The 17362-nt window shown below is 56.5% G+C and overlaps 1 protein-coding gene and 1 long non-coding RNA gene across 6 annotated transcripts; one reads left to right on the forward strand and one right to left on the reverse strand.

Moving 5' to 3' along the window:
- Window positions 1–5666: 5666 nt before the first annotated feature.
- On the forward strand, window positions 5667–12637 carry LOC149913655 (uncharacterized). 5 transcript variants are annotated; one of them, XR_016461060.1, is made up of 5 exons: window positions 5667–7535; window positions 7701–7791; window positions 8216–8295; window positions 8692–11124; window positions 12005–12637. It is a non-coding gene; the product is annotated as an uncharacterized LOC149913655 (long non-coding RNA). The 5 variants fall into 5 exon arrangements; XR_016461057.1 differs by having other exon boundaries at window positions 5667–6734; window positions 7071–7535; window positions 8692–12637; XR_016461056.1 differs by having other exon boundaries at window positions 8692–12637.
- A 172-nt stretch (window positions 12638–12809) lies between these two features.
- LOC149913656 (uncharacterized) lies at window positions 12810–17362 on the reverse strand. The gene is made up of 8 exons (XM_090128981.1): window positions 17254–17362; window positions 17037–17098; window positions 16461–16614; window positions 15718–16261; window positions 15130–15224; window positions 14498–14609; window positions 14058–14178; window positions 12810–12887 (listed from the first exon to the last, which is right to left on the reverse strand). The coding sequence occupies exons 1-8, from the start codon at window positions 17360–17362 to the stop codon at window positions 12810–12812; spliced, it is 1275 nt and encodes a 424-aa protein (XP_089985107.1).

Below are 17362 nucleotides of genomic sequence, written 5' to 3' on the forward strand. Positions count from 1 at the left end.
AGCAGGTCCAAAGCCATCTCGCCGTGGGTTATGCCTATTCTGTTCCCCATCCCTATCTACCAGCACAAAGGGCTGTGTGCCCAGGGAACAACCCGCCTCACTGGGAAAGACTGAGGCAAAGAAGGCACTGAGTACCTCAGCCTGATCCGGATCCTTGCTCGCTGCGTTCCCCCGTGTCCAACAGGGGATGGAGATTCCCCTTCCCCTTCTTCCCTTCCCCTTCCCTTTCCCTTCCTTCCCTTCCCTTTCCTCCCTCCCTTCCCCCCTTCCTCCCTTCTTCCTTTCTCTCTCTCTCTCTCTTTCTTTCCTGTCTTTCTTCCCTTTCTTTGCCCTTCTTTCTTCTCTTTTTCACTTTCCTTTCTTCCTTTCCCTGCTTCCTTTCAGCCTAGCTCTCACCGTGTTGTCCAGATCCCGGTGCTCCTTTTCCCATATCTCCACGTTCTGCCCGGATCCCAGCGTTCCACTGCGTCTCCCTGCGGATCTCCCACCCCACAGCCCCACTCCCTCCGGGCCGCCATCCCCGGAGCTCCGCCCTTCCCCTTCCCCTCCCCCAGCTCCGCAGGAGATCCCTGAGGGCTCTCCGTTCCCCCCCACTCATCTTCGGCCCCCGCCGTCCCTCCAGCCCCACTCCGGCTTCAGGCCGTGCGTGCAGGCCGCGTTGCCGTGGCGACGGCGCGCCCTCCCTCATGGCAGCGCGCGAAGCCGGCCCCGCGGCGACGGCGCATGCGCGACGGCGTCGCCGGAGCGACGGCGCCTCAGCGCGCCTGCGCCGCTCCGCTGCCGCGGCGCCTGCGCCGTCCCCGCCGAGTGACGTCATCAGCCCCGCGACCCGAGCGGGAGGCGGCCGTGCGGAAGTGGTGCGGGGCACCGCGGGGCTCCGAGCGCCGCCTCGGCTTCGACGGGTGGGCGTTCGGGGGGGGCACCGGGGCGGGGGCCGGGCTGAAGGGGGTTGGGGGCCGCGTGCCGCTCCGCGTTGGCCCCGTGGGGTCTCTGTGCCGCTCGGGGCTTCCGCTCGGCGGGGGCGGCTGCCCTGTGTCTCCCCGCCTCCCCCACCCCGTGTGTTTCACTGCCCTCCTCCCCTCCCCCTGCCGCTGGTCGCCCACAACCCCCCCGTCCCTCCGTGTGACCCCCGGGGTTGCTCCTCCTCCCCCATTTACTCCCAGTTCCCCCGTTCTGATCAGTGTAGTCCTCTTCCACCCCTCCCCTCTGTGCCTCCCCCATTCTGACCCCCAGGGTCCACCTGTCTGCACCTTCCCCCCCCGATCCCTCCCCAGCCCCCCGTTCTAAATCCCTCGTGTCCCCCCACCCCGTCACGAGTCTCCCCATTCTGTCCCCTAGAGTTCCCCCACTTTCCCAGTCCCCTCTATCTGACCCCCAGAATCCCCTCTCCTCCCCCAGGTACTCCCACTCCAATTCCCCCATTCTGATCCACAGAGTCTCCGATTATTCCCCTATTCCCCTCTCTTTGACCCCCAGGGTCCCGTGTCCTCCCTTCTCCCCCCACCTCCTGGCCCCTTTTTCTGACCTTAGAGCCCCCTGTACCCCCCCCGTGTACTCTTCCCTGACCCCTGGAGTCTGTTTCCCCCACTTGGACCTCCATTCCCCCCAACCGGACTCCTTTTCTGCCCAACAGAAGCCCCCCACAACCCCTGGCTCTCTCCTCCCACTCCTCCCTCCGGCCTCAGATGCACTTTCTGCCTTGTAGAGGCTCTGTTCACCCCTTCCCCTTCCACAGCCCACTAAATTCCCCTCCAACTCTTTTTCAACCCCATAGGCAACCCACTCTCCTCCCCCCAGTACTCCCCTGAGGTCTACCCCAGACTCCCCTTCCAACCCGTAGAAACCTCCCACAACCCCCAGATTTCCCCTGCCACCCCCTCTCCATTCCTATACCCCCTTTCCTCCCAGTAGAGACCCCACTCACCTTTTTTTTCCCCCTCACAATCCCCCGTCCACTCCCAGACCCCCCTTTCTGCCCTGAAAAGCCCCCTCTTCCCCTTTCAACCCCTCAAGTTCCCCTCCATAGTATTCCCCACCACAATGTACCCCTCCACCCCCAGACCCCCTTTCCACTCACAGAAGCCTCTTTCTCCCCTGTTCCCCCTCAAAATCCCCTCTCTCCACCCCCAGGCCCCCTTTCCGCATCACAGGGCTTCTGGCTCACCAGATCCCCCAGTTTCCTTGTTCCACCCTTTCTCCAACTCCAGACCATCTTTCCACCTCTAGAAGCCTCACTAACCCCTTTCCCCCCCACGCAACCTCCCCTATCCAGCCCTGGAGTCATGCAGAAGAATCTGGAGATGTCCTAGAGGGGTTTGGGGCATGCAGGGTGTCCCCAGGCGGGTCCAGGGAGTGTTTGCATTCATCAAGAATGGTCTGGCCATGTCCCAGAGGGGTGTCGGGGTGACCAGAGTGTCCCCTAGTGGTTCCTGGTGTGCTCCAGAGTTCTCGAATGGGGAATTTTAGGACAGCCTCATGTAGTGACACGTTCTCGGGCTGCTTTGTCCCCATGAGATCGCTCCCAATAATGTCTGTTTCCATTAAAATATAAGCTATGTCAATTTTGTTGTATTTTTTCCCCACTTCCTTTCAGGAATGGATGTTTCTTGCCAATCCCCCGTACTAGGCACCACGGAAACAAGGCCCAAGGCCACTGGGTGACACTGGGACAACCGCCTGTCCCCAAAGTTCTCACTGTCACTGTAACCGTGGAACCCGGGGCCGTACCAACGTACCTCGAGAGCCCCATCAGCATCCTGCAGCTCCTGGAGCCGGGTGACGCTGTCACCCTGGCTGTCCGTGACTGTCCCCAGCTGTCTCCCCTGCCATGGTGGCACAACTGCAGCGCGGTGACATCCTCATTGAAGAGGTGGCGAGGAGGGGTTCAGGGAGGGGGGCTGGGGACAGTCGGGGGACACGTGGGGTGTGACATGGGGTTGGTGGTGTCACCTTCACTGGATGGCACTGAGTGTCACTGTCTTCAGGTGACACCGTGACAGAGGGTGACCTCGATGTGGAACAGCCGTGATGCTGTTCCACATCAAAATACAGCAGAATACAACAACATAGAACAAAATTGACGTATTGTAGACGAAAAACTTAACATGAGCCAGCAGCGTGCCCTTGTGGCTCGGAAGGCAAATGGGATCCTGGGCTCCATCAAAAGAGGGGTGGCCAGCAGGGACAGAGAGGTGATTGTTCCCCTCTACTCTGCTCTTGTGAGGCCCCATCTGGAATACTGCGTCCAGGTCTGGAGCCCCCAGTACGAGAAAGACAGGGAGCTGTTGGAGAGGGTCCAGAGGAGGGCCACGAAGATGATCAGGGGACTGGAGCACCTTCCCTATGAGGACAGGCTGAAAGAGCTGGGCTTGTTCAGCCTGGAGAAAAGAAGGCTGCGGGGTGACCTCATTGCAGCCTTTCAGTACCTAAAGGGAGCCTACAAACAGGAGGGGAATCAACTCTTTGAAAGGGTGAGTGACAGCAGGACAAGGGGAAATGGTTTTAAGCTGAGGGAAGGGAGATTTAGGTTGGACGTCAGGGGGAAATTCTTTACGGAGAGAGTGGTGAGGTACTGGAACAGGCTGCCCAGGGAGGTTGTGGATGCCCCGTCCCTGGAGGTGTTCAAGGCCAGATTGGATGGGGCCCTGGGCAGTCTGGTCCAGCATTAGGTGGAATGGTTGGTGGCCCTGCGTGTGGCAGGGGGGTTGGAGATTCATGATCCTTGAGGTCCCTTCCAACCCTGGCAATTCTGTGATTCTGTATTTATTTTAATGGAAACAGACATTTTTGGGGGCGATCTCATGGGGACAGAGCAGACTGAGAACATGTCACTATGTGAGGTTGTCCTGAAAATCCCCATTTGAGAACACTGGAGCACAGCAGGAACCACTAGGGACACTCTGGTCACCCCGACACCCCTCTGGGACATCTCCAGACCCTTCTGGATGAGTCCAGGAGCCCCAGACACCTCAAGACATTTCTGGGACATCTCTGGGACATCTCCAGAGCCTTTCAGAAGACTACAGATCCTTGCAGAAGACTACAGGACCCTCTGAACCCACTTGAGGACTCCGTGGACCCCACAGGCTCATTCCGGGACATCTGCAGACCCTTCTGGATGAATCCGAGGACTCCCTGGATCAACGTGAGGATCCCCTGGACCCTCCAAGTTCTCTCTGGGACATCCCCAGACCCTTCTGGATGACTCCAGGACCACTCAGCCTCACATGACGATTCTCTGGACCCTACCAGACTCTACTGGTGGGACATCTCCAGATCATCCCAGTGGCTCCTGGGAACTCCTGGGCCCATCCTCGGAGCTTCCAGGTCCTTCAAGGGATCCCTGGGACTATCCTGGAGACCCCCTGGGCACCCTCAAGACCCTACCTGGACATCTGCAGACCCTTCTGAATGAATCCAAGGACTCCCTGGACCTACCTGGGGCCCCTCCCGCACGCCCCAAACCCCTCTAGCACATCTCCAGATTCTTCTGCATGACTCCAGGGGTGGATAGGGGAGGTCGTGGGAGGGAGAAAGGGGTTAGTGAAGCTTCTAGGGGGGAAAGGTGTGAGCGGGGCTTCTGTGAGGTGGAAACGGGGTCTGGAGCTGGAGAAAGGGTGGAACAGGGAAACTGGGGGATTGTGGCGTGCACCGTCTGCACGTGCTCTGCAGCATGCCTAGTGCAAGCAGGGAGCAGCAGCGCGGCGGTGGCAGCATTGCACGGGAACCTGCTGTGCTGCAGCGCGAGCCTCCGGTCCTGCTGCTGGGCAGCGCCGGGCGCAGCCTGGCTCCCTGCTCTCCGCACCTCCCTGCAGGGACCGATGGCCGTGCCCGGGATCTGCCCGAGCCTCTTCTGCAGGCTGAGCCGCCCCAGCTCTCCCAGAATCCCACCCCAACATTTCCCACGCGGTGCTGAGGAGGGCAGGGGACGCGGGGGGAGGAACGGGGCTGGTGGTCGCAGTCCTACGACGCGGCCGTTTGCGCCGCCCCGTCCTTCCCCAGCGGTGGGCACTGGACGCGGTGGGTTCGTGGAGCTGCAGAAACGACCGCGGGCAGAGACGTAGCAAAACGAACGCTGAACGTTTAATCGTTGAACACGCAGAGCAACCCACAGAGAAATGACCGCATTCCCAGCCGGCTCCCGTCCGAACGATCGTTCCCCCCTCACAGCTTCCCTCCTCGGGGCCAACACGAAGCGGCTCCACGTCGGCTTCGCGCAGCTCCGGGAGCTCCGCGCGGGGACAGACGGACAGACGGAAAGCGGCGCTTGGAGACGGCAGCTGCGGGGCAGCAGCTCAGCACGGCGCCGCCGACGATCGGAGCCGAGCGAGAAGCGAAGGCGCCCGCCGGACTCCGTGCCGGGCTCGAACGCGAGTCGATCCGTGGGATCGCTCCCTCTCTTTCGGGGCCGCCCGGCTCAGCCGGGAGCCGCTCCCGGGCACCGGGCGGGTCCCGCCGCTCGCGGTCAGCCGCCGCTTCTCGCAGCCCGGCAGCGCCTCGCCGCCACGACGGAGGACGGCGCGGTTCCCCCTCCGAGATCGGCTGCGTTCCGACGGGGGACGGACGGGGGCGGCGGCGGTGCCCGCGGCCGCGTCCGCCGTTGGCGGAGAGCCCGCGCTCGGCCCCGCCTCCTCCGCTCTGCCATTGGTCGGTGTGCCGAGCGGGGCGGGTGCTGGGCGCGGGGTCGTTTCCTCCCGCGGTCGCGCCGTCATTGCGTCATCAGCGCGCGCGCCCCGGACGGCCCCGGCCCGGCTGCCCGCGGCGATGCCTGCGGTCGTCGTGTTGCGGGAACTCGGCGCGGCTTCTCTGGAAAAAGGATTTTTGCAGATCAACTCTCTGGGCGCGCTGCTCCCTCCTGGTTCAGCCCACAGGGTTCCGCCCGTGCAGTGGTTGTTCCCGTGCCTGTTTTCCGAAGCCCCGGCTCCGTGGAGCTGAGCGCTGTTTTGTGTGGTGGCAACCTCTGGTCCTGGCGCTGGGCTCCGCTGGATGCAGCCTGGCTCCGTCCTCTGTGCCCCTCCCTGCAGGGATTGGTGGCCGTGGGTGGGATCCCCTGAGCTGCCCTTCTCCAGGCTGAGCAGCCCCTGTCTCTCAGCCTCTTGTGGTAGAAGAGGTGCTCCAGTCCCTTCACCATCTTGGTAGCCCTCCGCTGGACTCTTTCCAGTATGTCCAGCTGTCTCTTGTACTGGGAGCCCAGACCTGGACGCTGTTCTCCAGGTGCAGCCTCACCAGCGTCGAGCAGAGCAAAAGTAATGGTGCAGAATAACGGTCCTTACCTGCTACAAGTCAGGACTAGGGCTATGATGGGAGCACGCTGCTTTATGACTGACATGGAGAACTGGTAGGAAGAGGGCCTGGTGGGCCTGAACACAGATGGCAGGTGGTCCAGCTTTTGTTTCACTGGAAACCAGATAACTCCATGGGCAGCAATGTGGAGAAATGTTCTCCATGTAGTTGTGTCCCTGTGGCTTCTTTCTGATGTGCTTGGAAAGTCCCACTAGAATAGGCTGCTGCGTGAGACAGAAGCCTGATACATATCACTTGTGTGGGTGGAGTTTTATCATCTCTGTGTTCATCTTTTATGTTTGTTTTTTTTCATTTCAACTCTATGTGTGCATCGGGGCAAGCCTTCCTTTGCTAAATCCTTTTCTTGTGGCCTTAGGCAACAGTCAAGGGGGTCTCAGGTTTCAGTGCTGAGCAAGAAGCGCAGGCTCTCAGGAAGGCCATGAAGGGCTTTGGTAAGTCGATCTCCCTCCCTCCTCGGGTCAGCTTTTATTTTTTCCCCAGCACTGGGAATGGCTGCTCTGGTGGTTTGTTAGAGGGAAGCGTAGCTGCTTGCATTGCTCTGCTGCACAACTGCCCTAAAGATGTTTGGAAAGTGGAAACAGAACTGCCCTTCATGTCCCGAAATGCAGCTGCCCTGGAGGTGTGGGTCCTGGCAGCTTTGTGTGCATAGCTGTAGTCCTGGGGCTGTGGAGAGCTGGCTGTGTAGGGGACTGGAGGTGGCACAAGAGCAGAGGGCACTTGTGATTCTTGTGCGAGCAGCCTGACTAGCTTCCATTTGTTTCTTGCAGGCACGGATGAAGATGCCATCATCGACATCTTGACCAAACTGAATGTTTCCCAACGTCAGTGAGTTCTGGTCACCTCTAAGAGCACCAGTGGCAGGGTAGGTGGTCTGCAGAGATGTGTGAACGTGGTTGTGTCACTCGGGTGAAAAGCGAACAACGACCCAATCTCCCTAAGAGAAAGGTCAGCAGAGACTTTACCTGACCAAGGTTGTTTTGTTCTTGTTCAGTTCAGAGCAGTTGTTGATGCAAGGAAGGTTGGAGCCTGAAGAGGAGTGGTGAACAGCTCAGTTCCTTCTGTCCTCGAAGGCCGTACCTTCTGCCAACTCCTTTCTCCTCTCTTGGCCTTTGATTTTTTGATTGATGACTTGAAGTGACTTGAAGCTGAGTGGGAGTTTTGAGAGAGTGATCACTGGGATGATGACTGCCACCACCATGTATGACGTGCACAAACTAAGGAGGGCTGTGAAGGTTTGGAAGTCTTCCTTTCGTATTGCTTAAGTTCTGGCCAAGGACTTACTGCTTTGTTATGTATGTCTTCTTATTTATCGTTAACCTAAATTATTATTAAAGGAACCTGGTTGCACGTCACGAGCAGTTGCTGGTATCTTAAATCTTGCCTTGGTGATTCCCTAGGGAGCAGGAACAGATGAAAGTTGCCTGATTGAAATTGTGGCTTCTCACACCGATGAAGAGATTCGTCACATGGATGAGAACCACAAGCTTTGTAAGTAGAGCAAAAGGCCAGGCCTTGTCCTGCTGTCTGACAGTCAGTTTGTGTGTGTGCAGGCAGACGTGAAGAGGAAGGAATCTGGGGAGCTTTTAGGTGTGACACACTGGCCAACGTGGCTGTTGCTGTTTGTCCAGAGAGAAGCTAGACTAGAATTTCACCAGCAACTGAACTGGTATAAATAAAATGGGGAGGAGCATTCTGTCTGTCAGCGGGACGTGTGGCTCTCTTGCCAGTTTCCTACTGTCTGTGCTTCTTAATTGGAGACTGCATCACTAATGATGATGGCTGGAGTGCTGCAGTGATGCTGAGAGCCCTGGGCCCAGTTCTGTACTTAGCAGGTTATGGCTGGTAAATGTTGTGGGCAGCACCCAGGTGGTGGCCCTGCTCCTAACGGGTGCTGTGTGTGTGTTCTTGCTAGAATCTGGCTGCTCCCTTGAGGATGACATCATATCTGACACATCTTCCATGTTTCGAAGGGTCCTCGTGTCCCTCGCAGCGGTGAGCCACGCTGAGGGGAGGAGGGGGTGAATCTTCAGAGCTGTGGGCACAGCTCTGCACTCAGTGGTGAGGAGCTCCAGGCTGGCTTTTTCTCTCCCTGTGTGTCCCATGGCCTGCTCCTCAAACCCAGCTTCTGCAGGGAGGAGACTCTGACTCTGGGTGTGCATGAGTGCTGTGGGCCCTTTTTTAAACATCCCAGTAAAGTGGGTTGCTGCTTGTTTCAGAAGGAAGCCCGAAGCACACCTGAGCTGTGTTTCACTGTGTTTGTAAGCTAGTGTTCCCTTTGGTGCACTCCATTATCCATCTCCAGCAGCTGTTCCTGAATGGGGAGTTCTCAGGAGTTGTTTCCAGTAGATGCTCTGGTGAACTGAGTCTTCTATCCTTGTGTCTTTGCAGGCAAACAGAGATGAGGGAGTGATGCCTTTGCTCAGCAGGATGCTCAGGTGTGTAAGTAACATGAAGTAATGTGCTTCCCAATCTATTCTTGTGCATGTGATGCGTGGTGAAGAGAAGCCAACCTGTGAAATGGGCATAATGGTTCTAGTCTTGTTTGCAAGTCTCTAATGAGAGGTCTCTAGACAGGCTGGTTACTTGGCAGGGGCAATGACATTTTGGTTGTGAGTTGCCGTGCCTGGTTGGTGCTTGTTGGAAAATATCCATGATGTAGACAAGTACGGGCCAGCAGTGCTCTAGCTCCAAGGAATTAAAGATCTCCTGTACACCCAGTCTTCTCCATGAGCCTTACTTTGTCATCCATGTCTGTAAGTGCCTATACGAAGTGGGGGAGCAGAAATGGGGAACAGATGAGGTGCAGTTTATGTCCATCCTCTGTACACGGAACAGGGATCACCTGCTGAGAGGTAGGACCCCTCCACAGTGTCCTGGGTTTTTCTTTCCTTCCTTGTTTGTGTGGGATGCTTTTGTAGGAGCTCCATAGCTGTTCAGGAGATGGGAACTCTTCTGAGGCAGCAGGTGTCCTAGAGAGAGCCCCATTGCATCCATTGCATTTGGGCTGTGTTATTCCCTCCTGAGACTGAAAGGGGCTTCAGAAACCTAAGTACAACTGGCTGTTGCTCCAGCATGGAAGGCAGAGATCATGAAGTGATCTCCACGTCCTTGTAAAGCTCCAACTTGTCAACCTGCTGTCTGAGTGTGGAGCACGACCAGCCGTGCTGCGCTTTGTGTGTACGTTGCCTGTAGGGCTGGAGGTGGGGAAGCTGCCCCAGTGACTGCAGAAGGAACTTGAGCTGCACTGTGCCCGGTTGCAGGTCAGCCTCATAGTCTTGGTCTGTTTGCCCTGACTGGGGGGAGTGTAAACCATCAGGTGTGTGTGTCAAGCCTTTGCTCTCAGTTAATTGCTGTCATGGAATGGTACCTATGAAAGAATGACTTGTCCATAACGCACATCTCATCAGCTCTGCCTGATGCCTCATGCTGAGCTGCCTTGTGCTGGGGTCACGTACCAAATGTGCCAGCACCTCCTGCTGGGACTCCTGGATAGCACTGCCGTTAGAAACTCTGCTGGTGCTGCCTTCATGATGTGAAATTCTCTACCAACCTCTGAGATACAACTTCCTCCCAAGCCCTACGCTCCTGTCTGCTAAGCTGTGCGTTCTTATCACTACAGAACGTGGTTCCTGTTTGCTTTTGCAGGTGTTTGTAACTGTTGGTGATGTTGGAAGTATCCAAATAATTTTCCAGGACGGTATCTCTGATAAAGCAGATTTTAGTTGCAGTTGCCATGTTGGGCCTCCTGCAAGCAGGAGCTCACAGAAAACAGTGCTCCACCTTTTATCCCCTATTGCCCAACGCTGATCTCTTTCTGCCCTGGTTCCTCACTGGCTGAGTACTGCAGGTTCACACTCTTTTGGGACGCTTCACTAATCACACAAATACCAAGCAAACACAAATCCTTGCCATCCAAACACAAATATCTTGATTGGTTAATTGCCTTCTAACCATGGCTTTCTTAACAAACATCCGGTCATCACTTTCGGATGCCTGCTTTACAACATAAACATAAACCTAACCTCTTAATTGTTTAATTACCCCCCTGGCATTTGTGCCCTTTACACTGGGTCATTGTTCTGGTCACCCGTCTGTCCTTGCATAGAGATGAGCTTGGAGGGAGGATAGAGGGGAGTATCCTGGAGTCTGCCTGTGGCATCCTGACATTGCCACAGCGTGGGACAGTTCTGCTTTGTGTAAAGGCCCTGGCTCCTGGAAAGCTTGTTAAATGTATTTCGCGTTTGCTGGCTTACCAGTCTTACAATGTTTTCCAGTTCAGAATACTATACCTACATTGTTTAAAAGATTTAAGACCTATTGCAACTTTGTAAGGAAGAATTTGTGGCATAGCTCAGTAATTATGTTTCTAAAAGATGTTACTAATATGTACATGATATTTCTACTTTTCACACCAGCTACTCCTAAAGACAAGCTACAGAATACAAACGCGTTATGTTCCACTTCTTTAACTCAACTGTCCATCTCAATATCCAGTGCAGAAACAACATGTCTCTCCCACAGTGAATAACACTGTGAAGGCATCACAGAGCGCCTGCTTGTCTCCGCAGTGCTCAGGGGCTTTTCTGAGCTGCAGGCCCCGCACTGCAGCCCCACGGCACAGCCTCACAGCTGGTGACGGACTGAAGCTGGAGAATCCTGGCAGCAGAGGACGCTCCTGCCCCACAGAAGGGCCGGCAGCTCCAGCGCAGCTCCAGCGCCCTCAGTGCTGGAGAGGAGGCTGAGGTGCCTCCAAGCGATGGATGCGGTCCATCCAACCTTCCACCTCGTGTGGTTCACCGTGCAAGGCCAGCAGGAAGAAAGGTGGGCACGGGTAACACGGCATCCAAAGGGACTGCAGAGCTCTCGGGCTGGGAGTCCAGGGTGTGGGGGCCCAGGGGTGCTGTGGGACAGGGGTGAAAGGAGGTGGTGCGTGCCAGTCCTTGGCTGCAGGACTGGTGCTGGTGGCAGGGCCTTGGGTTCTGTGTCTGCAGCACCTATTTGCGGATTGGTGTCTGCTTGGAAGGGATGGGACCCACCTCCCTAAGGGAGGCGAGGATATTTTTGTCAGTAGGATGGCAGCTTCACAAGGGAGGCTTTCAACTAAGAATGGGGAGGGCTGCTGAGCAAAGGGATGGGGTGATGCAAGGGAGAGGGACCAGAAAATGAGCACTTGCAGGAGAGCAAGAAAATGCCTGAAGGCACCATTCTGGGGAGATCCCCAAAGCTCCAGAGGAGGTTCTGGTGGGTAACAGGGGGAGGCTGCTGGAACAGAGGAACAGATGGACAGAGGGACCAATGGAGGAGAGAACTGTTGGAGGGAGGGAGGGAGGGAAAAACAGATTGAAGGATCACTGGGTGGATGGAACGATTGTTGGATGAAAGGATGGATGCAAATACAGGTGGATGGAGGGATCAACAGGAAAATATGATTTCTGCCTCAACGAGCAGCGTGCCCCCAGGCCCCACTCCCTCCATGGGGACCAGTGGGGGTGGCCCCGGGGGTACAGGACCCACGTCCCATTGTTTGGAGCCACTCCTTTGGCTGCTAAAGAACCCGGAACCTGTAAGAGGAGTTACGCTGTAAAAGGAGGTCTCTTCCCAGGCTAAAACACCTCCCGTGTACATTGAGATAAAGCAAATTAGTAACCAACTCATCTTTTCTTTATGAGTTTAACTTTCAGCCCTGCACTTTCCTTGACAGCACAAGTAGTTCCCTGGCATCCTGGAATAACCTCCTGCAACAACACTTCAGTTACCTCCTGTGCCTTATTAGTTCTACAAGGGAATGCCTGCAGCCACCCTAAGAAGCTACCAGTACCAACACACAGCAATACCCCCCTTTTCTTGGGAGTTCCGAGAAATCAATTTGCCATTGTTGCCCCAGAAGGCTCCCTTTCCCAATAGCCCCACTTGTGCCCTGTTCCTGGTACTAGGATTGTCCTTTGTAGTGTCTGTTCCCCAAGTACGTTTTATCATCTTCCTTGGAACCCACTCCCATAAGATACTGAAGGGCATAACAGTGTGTCCATCTGGGCGCGCACCCCTCTGTCAGCTTGCTCTCTTCCCTCCTAAATCATTAATTAGATTCCTGTCCTCTCTGGAATATTTTACAGGTTCCGCCTCAGGTTCAGAGATGTTAAGTTTGCCATCTGGAATTAAAGCCTTTGCCAACTGCCTGTTCTGTCACCTGGTCCACCGTCTTATTTCCAGTTTCCTGCCCAGAGCCTTGTCTTGAGTAAGATTACTTTTAGTAGAGCAAAAGCTTTGAATCACCTTTAAAATACAGAGAAACAAATAATACTGTATTATCTTTTGTTTTATTTTCATATTGTTATTATCAGGTAAAGAGGCAGACAAGTCACATCTCAGAAACGACTTGATTTCAGTGGCCTTAAACGGTCCCTCTGTGATGGTTATTTTCTTATTGACTCGCTGTCAAACACAGCCAGTGGATCTCTGTACGTGCAGCTTAGAGTTCCTAGCTAAAATGAATTGCATAAATGCACTCAGGCCTTGAGGGAGATCCGGAATCTCTGGTGAAGCTGGCTGACTTGCTGGGGAAGCCTTCCAAGGCCTGAAGCCTCCTGGCGGGCCAGTTGGGCCAGGCCGAAAGCCGGCTGGCCGTTCAGGGGAGCACTGCCAGGCGAGAGGTGGCTGGCCGGCTGGCCCATGGAGCTCTGCATTTGCAGACCTCTCCAAGCCGGCCAAAGGGGCCCTGCCAGGCCAAAAGCCCGTAAGTTGTGATCCAGATAAGACAGAAGAGACTGTGCTGGATTTCCCTGGGCATCAAAGCACCGTGAGACGCTCTGATGCCCTCTCGCAATTCTTTCTCCCTCCACCAGCACAAGAGCTGGCGTCAAAAGGCGCAATGACACTGTCACAGGCGTTCTGGAGGTTTTTAAAGGGTAGGCCCCTGATAAGGCTTTATTGATGGTTTTGCCCCTCTACATTTCACTCTAGATCTCCTTGTTGGCCTGGAGAAGGGAAGGCAGCGGGGTGACCTCCTTGCAGCCTTCCAGTACATAAAGGGAGCCTACAAACAGGAGGGGAGTCAACTCTTTGATGGTGTAGCTAATGGCAGGCCAAGGGGAAGTGGTTTTGAGTTGAAGATTGGATGCCAGATTGGATTGTTCTTTCCAGAGAGAGTGGTGGGATACTGGAACAGGCTGCCCGGAGAGGTTGTGGATGCCCCGTCCCTGGAGGTGTTCAAGGCCAGGTCGGATGGGTCCTGGGCAGCCTGGTTAGTATGAGATGTGATGCAGATGGGATTGACGCATCTGTTTTGCAGCCTCCAGTGGAGCTGTGTGTGTCGTGGGCACCCCATGCCCGCATCAGCGTGGGTAGGGTGTGGCCTTCCTGCGGACTGGGGGTTTGGTCTTTGGAGGCTGGCACTCGGGAGACCCCGTTTCTTCTTTTATGGGTGGCAGCAGTCCAGGTCGGGTGATGGAAGACTCCTCAGGCAGCCTGGACTCCCCACGAAGTGGTGATGCTGCCATCTGCCCCAGTGCATCCTGCACTGGCCTGATCTTCTTTGCCCTCTGCCTGAGAAGTTTCACCGAGTCACAAGCCAGTGGGAGCCTGGATGGTCGGCCTTGAGGCTCTGTAGACTCAGCCCTTGAGGAAGATCTTCTTCTGAAAGGTGTTGCTGGCCTCAAGGTGATCTGAGGGGGTGCGGCCTTGGCTGTCTGCAATTTTTGCACCGCATCCTCACGATGGGCTTTTCCTGCTTCCTGCACTTCATCAAGGAAGCTCACGTGTTTGGTTCCCAGTGTTCGGCGCTGGTCTTGTTTGCTTGATGGTACTGCCTCCCCCTGCAGCTCGCAGGTCAACGGCTGCTCTTGGGCTTCAGACGCCCTCCGGATGGGTGGCAGCGGACTGAAAGGACAGAGCGGGAGGGGTCCGCGTGAGTGGCTGATGGCTTTGGGGCCGCATGCTGCAAGCCTGAGCCAGGAGCCTTGGCTGCAACGCAGCCCTCCCCACAGACTGCTCGCCGGCTGCCCCGTGACTCTCCTGGGATGCGGAGAGGGGCCAGCCCTGTGAGCCGCGGGGCTCCTGGCGTCCCCATCCCAGCACGGTGGGTGCTGCTGCGTTCAGCACTGTTGGGCGGCCACCAACAGTGACCCTTTGGGGCTAGGGAACGGGCTCTCGCTGTGTCACCCCCATGCACATCCCAGCCCAGAGCCTCCAGCCTCACCTGGCCTTGGAGCTCTCCTTCAGCAGTGAGCTCCTTATCCTTCTGAGCTGTCCTCCATCCATGCTGTCTGAGCTCAAGCGTTTGATGAAGGTTGGACGGTCAGCAAATGACACTGGAATGGAGAAGGCAGAGGAGATTCACCGTAAACCCTTTGGCTCACTCACAAGGGGCTCTCAGGCCTGTTCCCAGAACATCTGAGAGGGACGCTCTGCTCCCCCCACTGCTGACATCTGCACCGCCCTCGGACCCTTCCTGACACCATCCCTGGCCCCACTCCTCCTCTCTGCAATTCAGCTCTGTTTTGGGACTGCATTAGTGACGTTGGCTTTGGGAAAGAGGAGCTGGGTGGTGACGATGAGGTGGCAGGGTGGCTTTTGGGGACCATATCCTTCTGCTAGGGAAGGGCGGGGCCTAAGATCCACACATCCTCCTGCCATAGCCAGGGATGAGGGCACGTCACACCCAGCACCTTAGTTTGTGAGAGGCCAACAATTCCTTAGTTTGGGAAGAGGCCGTGCTGAGCTGGCGTGAAGCTTTGACACAAGTCAGAGCCCTTGGCTGATGGTCAGCAAGGGATTTCCCATCTCAAGCTGGTTGCCCGTGCCGCGGAAAGGAGCTGGCAGCTGCTTTACCTTTCTTGCCATTTGGTTTCTCCTGACCAGGGATGCTTCCTGAGGACCTGCGTCTTATTGTGGGCGGTGGTTTGGGTACAAACTCCATTTGAAACCTGTACGAGAGGAGAAGACAGCGACCGGTGTGACGCAGCGCTCCAGCAATCCTTGTTGCTCTCTCTGATTGCCTGCTCCCAGGCACATTGTCATGCTGCATGAAGCACACGACTTTCTAAAGTCTTTAGCAGGGTCAGTCGAGATAGGTGAAGGGGAAAGAGTTTCAAACAGCAGGAGGGAAGATTTAGATTGGATATAAGCTTTTGACAGAAGGGTGGCAGGCACCGGAACATCTTGCCCAGAGAGGTGGTGGGTGCCCGGACGGGCATTCAAGGTCGGGCTGGACCAGGCTCAGAGTTACCTCATCTGGCTGTAGGTGTCCCTGTTCCCTGCAGGGGAGTGGGACTAGGTGCCCTGTCAGGGTTCCTTCCATTCTATGATTCTGTGACATATGCTCATGGGCAGGACACTCATGGACACAAGGAACAAGCGCTCCAGAACGAGAGCTGAGCAGGTGCATCAAGCAGCAGCTACAGCCACCAACATACTCACATGGGAAAGACGACAGCGCAGCCAGAGAGCGCCATGGAGGCCACCGGTGCCACCCGAGACACCACCGTGTCCAGCAGCCAGGGGGCCTGCAGGGGAGAAACGGGCAGGATGTGGGACGTCCTCGTGAAGGCTGAGGCATTGGGGACACGAGGAGCCCAAGGCGGGGAGAGCTGACAGCAGCACAGCACTTGCACGGCCCGAGCAGCTGGCCAGGTCCTGGTGGGCCGTGTGCGGGCACAGCAAGGGTCACGGCAGTGCCTGGGCCACGGAGAAACCACACAGCTCACCTTGAAAACAGCTCTTCTGAATGTATCTTTCCCTGATAGCTTCTCGAGGAAGTCAAAGAAGAATTTCATTTGGAACGTCAGTCCATCGATGTGGAGCACGCCGATGTCCTTTAGGACAACAGCAACGTTCTCCCCGTTCTGCAGGCAGCCGGAGAGCAGGGACACGGTGCTCTGGATGCAAGTCCTGAGTGTCTCGCAGCTCAGAGAGGCAGCTGCGGCTGCCTTGCTGTATTCCAGGGGCTCCACCTTCCTATGGACTGAAAAATGCAAGGGACAGAGTTGATGATACGGGTGGTTTTCTACAGGTGCTTGCCTAGAAGTGCTTCTGGTGGACATCAGCCAGAACGGCCTCATGATTGGACAGGCTCCTCAGAGGAGGAGGTTTGCTTTTGAGAATGGAGTCGCTGGCCGTTTGCCCTGTCCATGAAAGCAGCAAAAGTTGATCCCCCCTCCTACCTGGCAGGGACTCCCTGCGGGCCTTGAGGTGGTGCGTGGCTATGAGGTTTGTAGCCAGGTGAAACACGGGCCACCGCAGAGTCAGGGTCCCATCCTCAGTGCGGATGTCTTTGGAGATGGTGTCAAAGGAGCCGAAGGTGGGAATCCAGACCCCCTGCAAGTGGAAGAGAAAGGAAGGGCGGAAGGGTTATGGGACGGCTGGAGGAAGAGCCAGAGGGGTCCAAGGTAGGGACAGAGCTCAGGTGCCCTCTGCCGCTGTTCAGAGGCACAAGCCAGGGCATCGGGAATGGCTTTGGGAAGGGGCTGCACAGTCCTCTCCTTCCTTTCGCCCTCCCAAATGCAGCACAGCAGGAAGGGCAGAAGCAGCCTCATGGGATCCAGAGGCTTCCAGAGACCGGCATCAGCCCTGAGATAGACAGTGCCCAGCACAAGTGATCGTGCAGGAGTTGCAGGAAGCCCGTGGGATGCCCAGGAGAGAAATGTGGGGGCAGTTTCCTGCTTTCTGTGGAGGGGGAGACTCAGAGGAAGTCCAGGCTGAGCTGGATGGGGAGAGGAGGAACCCGGCAGCCAACACACCTTCCGCAGCAGCAGCTGCTCCCGTACATAGGCGGCCACCGCATCCCAGACGGCAACTCGCTCTGGAGGGCAAAGGAAAAGCAGGTCACACTCTGCATCTGCCGCTTCCCAGCACCGCTACCGCTGCCAGGTGGGAGCGAGGTGGCAGATGGAAAGTGTCATCTCGTGCCAGGGTTGGCTGCAGCACCGCTCCCGTGCTGGCTGTGGACCCGTGTACCTTCGGTTTCGGTGCATGTCGGTCTGGAGGCACGCCTCGCTGCGGGGCCGACCTCGCTCATCCCGTTCCGCCTCGTGCCGGCGGCTTGCTCCTTGTTGGCGCCAGCCAT

The sequence above is a fragment of the Phasianus colchicus genome, chromosome 35 (assembly GCF_987193195.1).
Source record: "Phasianus colchicus chromosome 35, bPhaCol1.hap1.1, whole genome shotgun sequence".
Lineage (NCBI taxonomy): Eukaryota > Metazoa > Chordata > Aves > Galliformes > Phasianidae > Phasianus > Phasianus colchicus.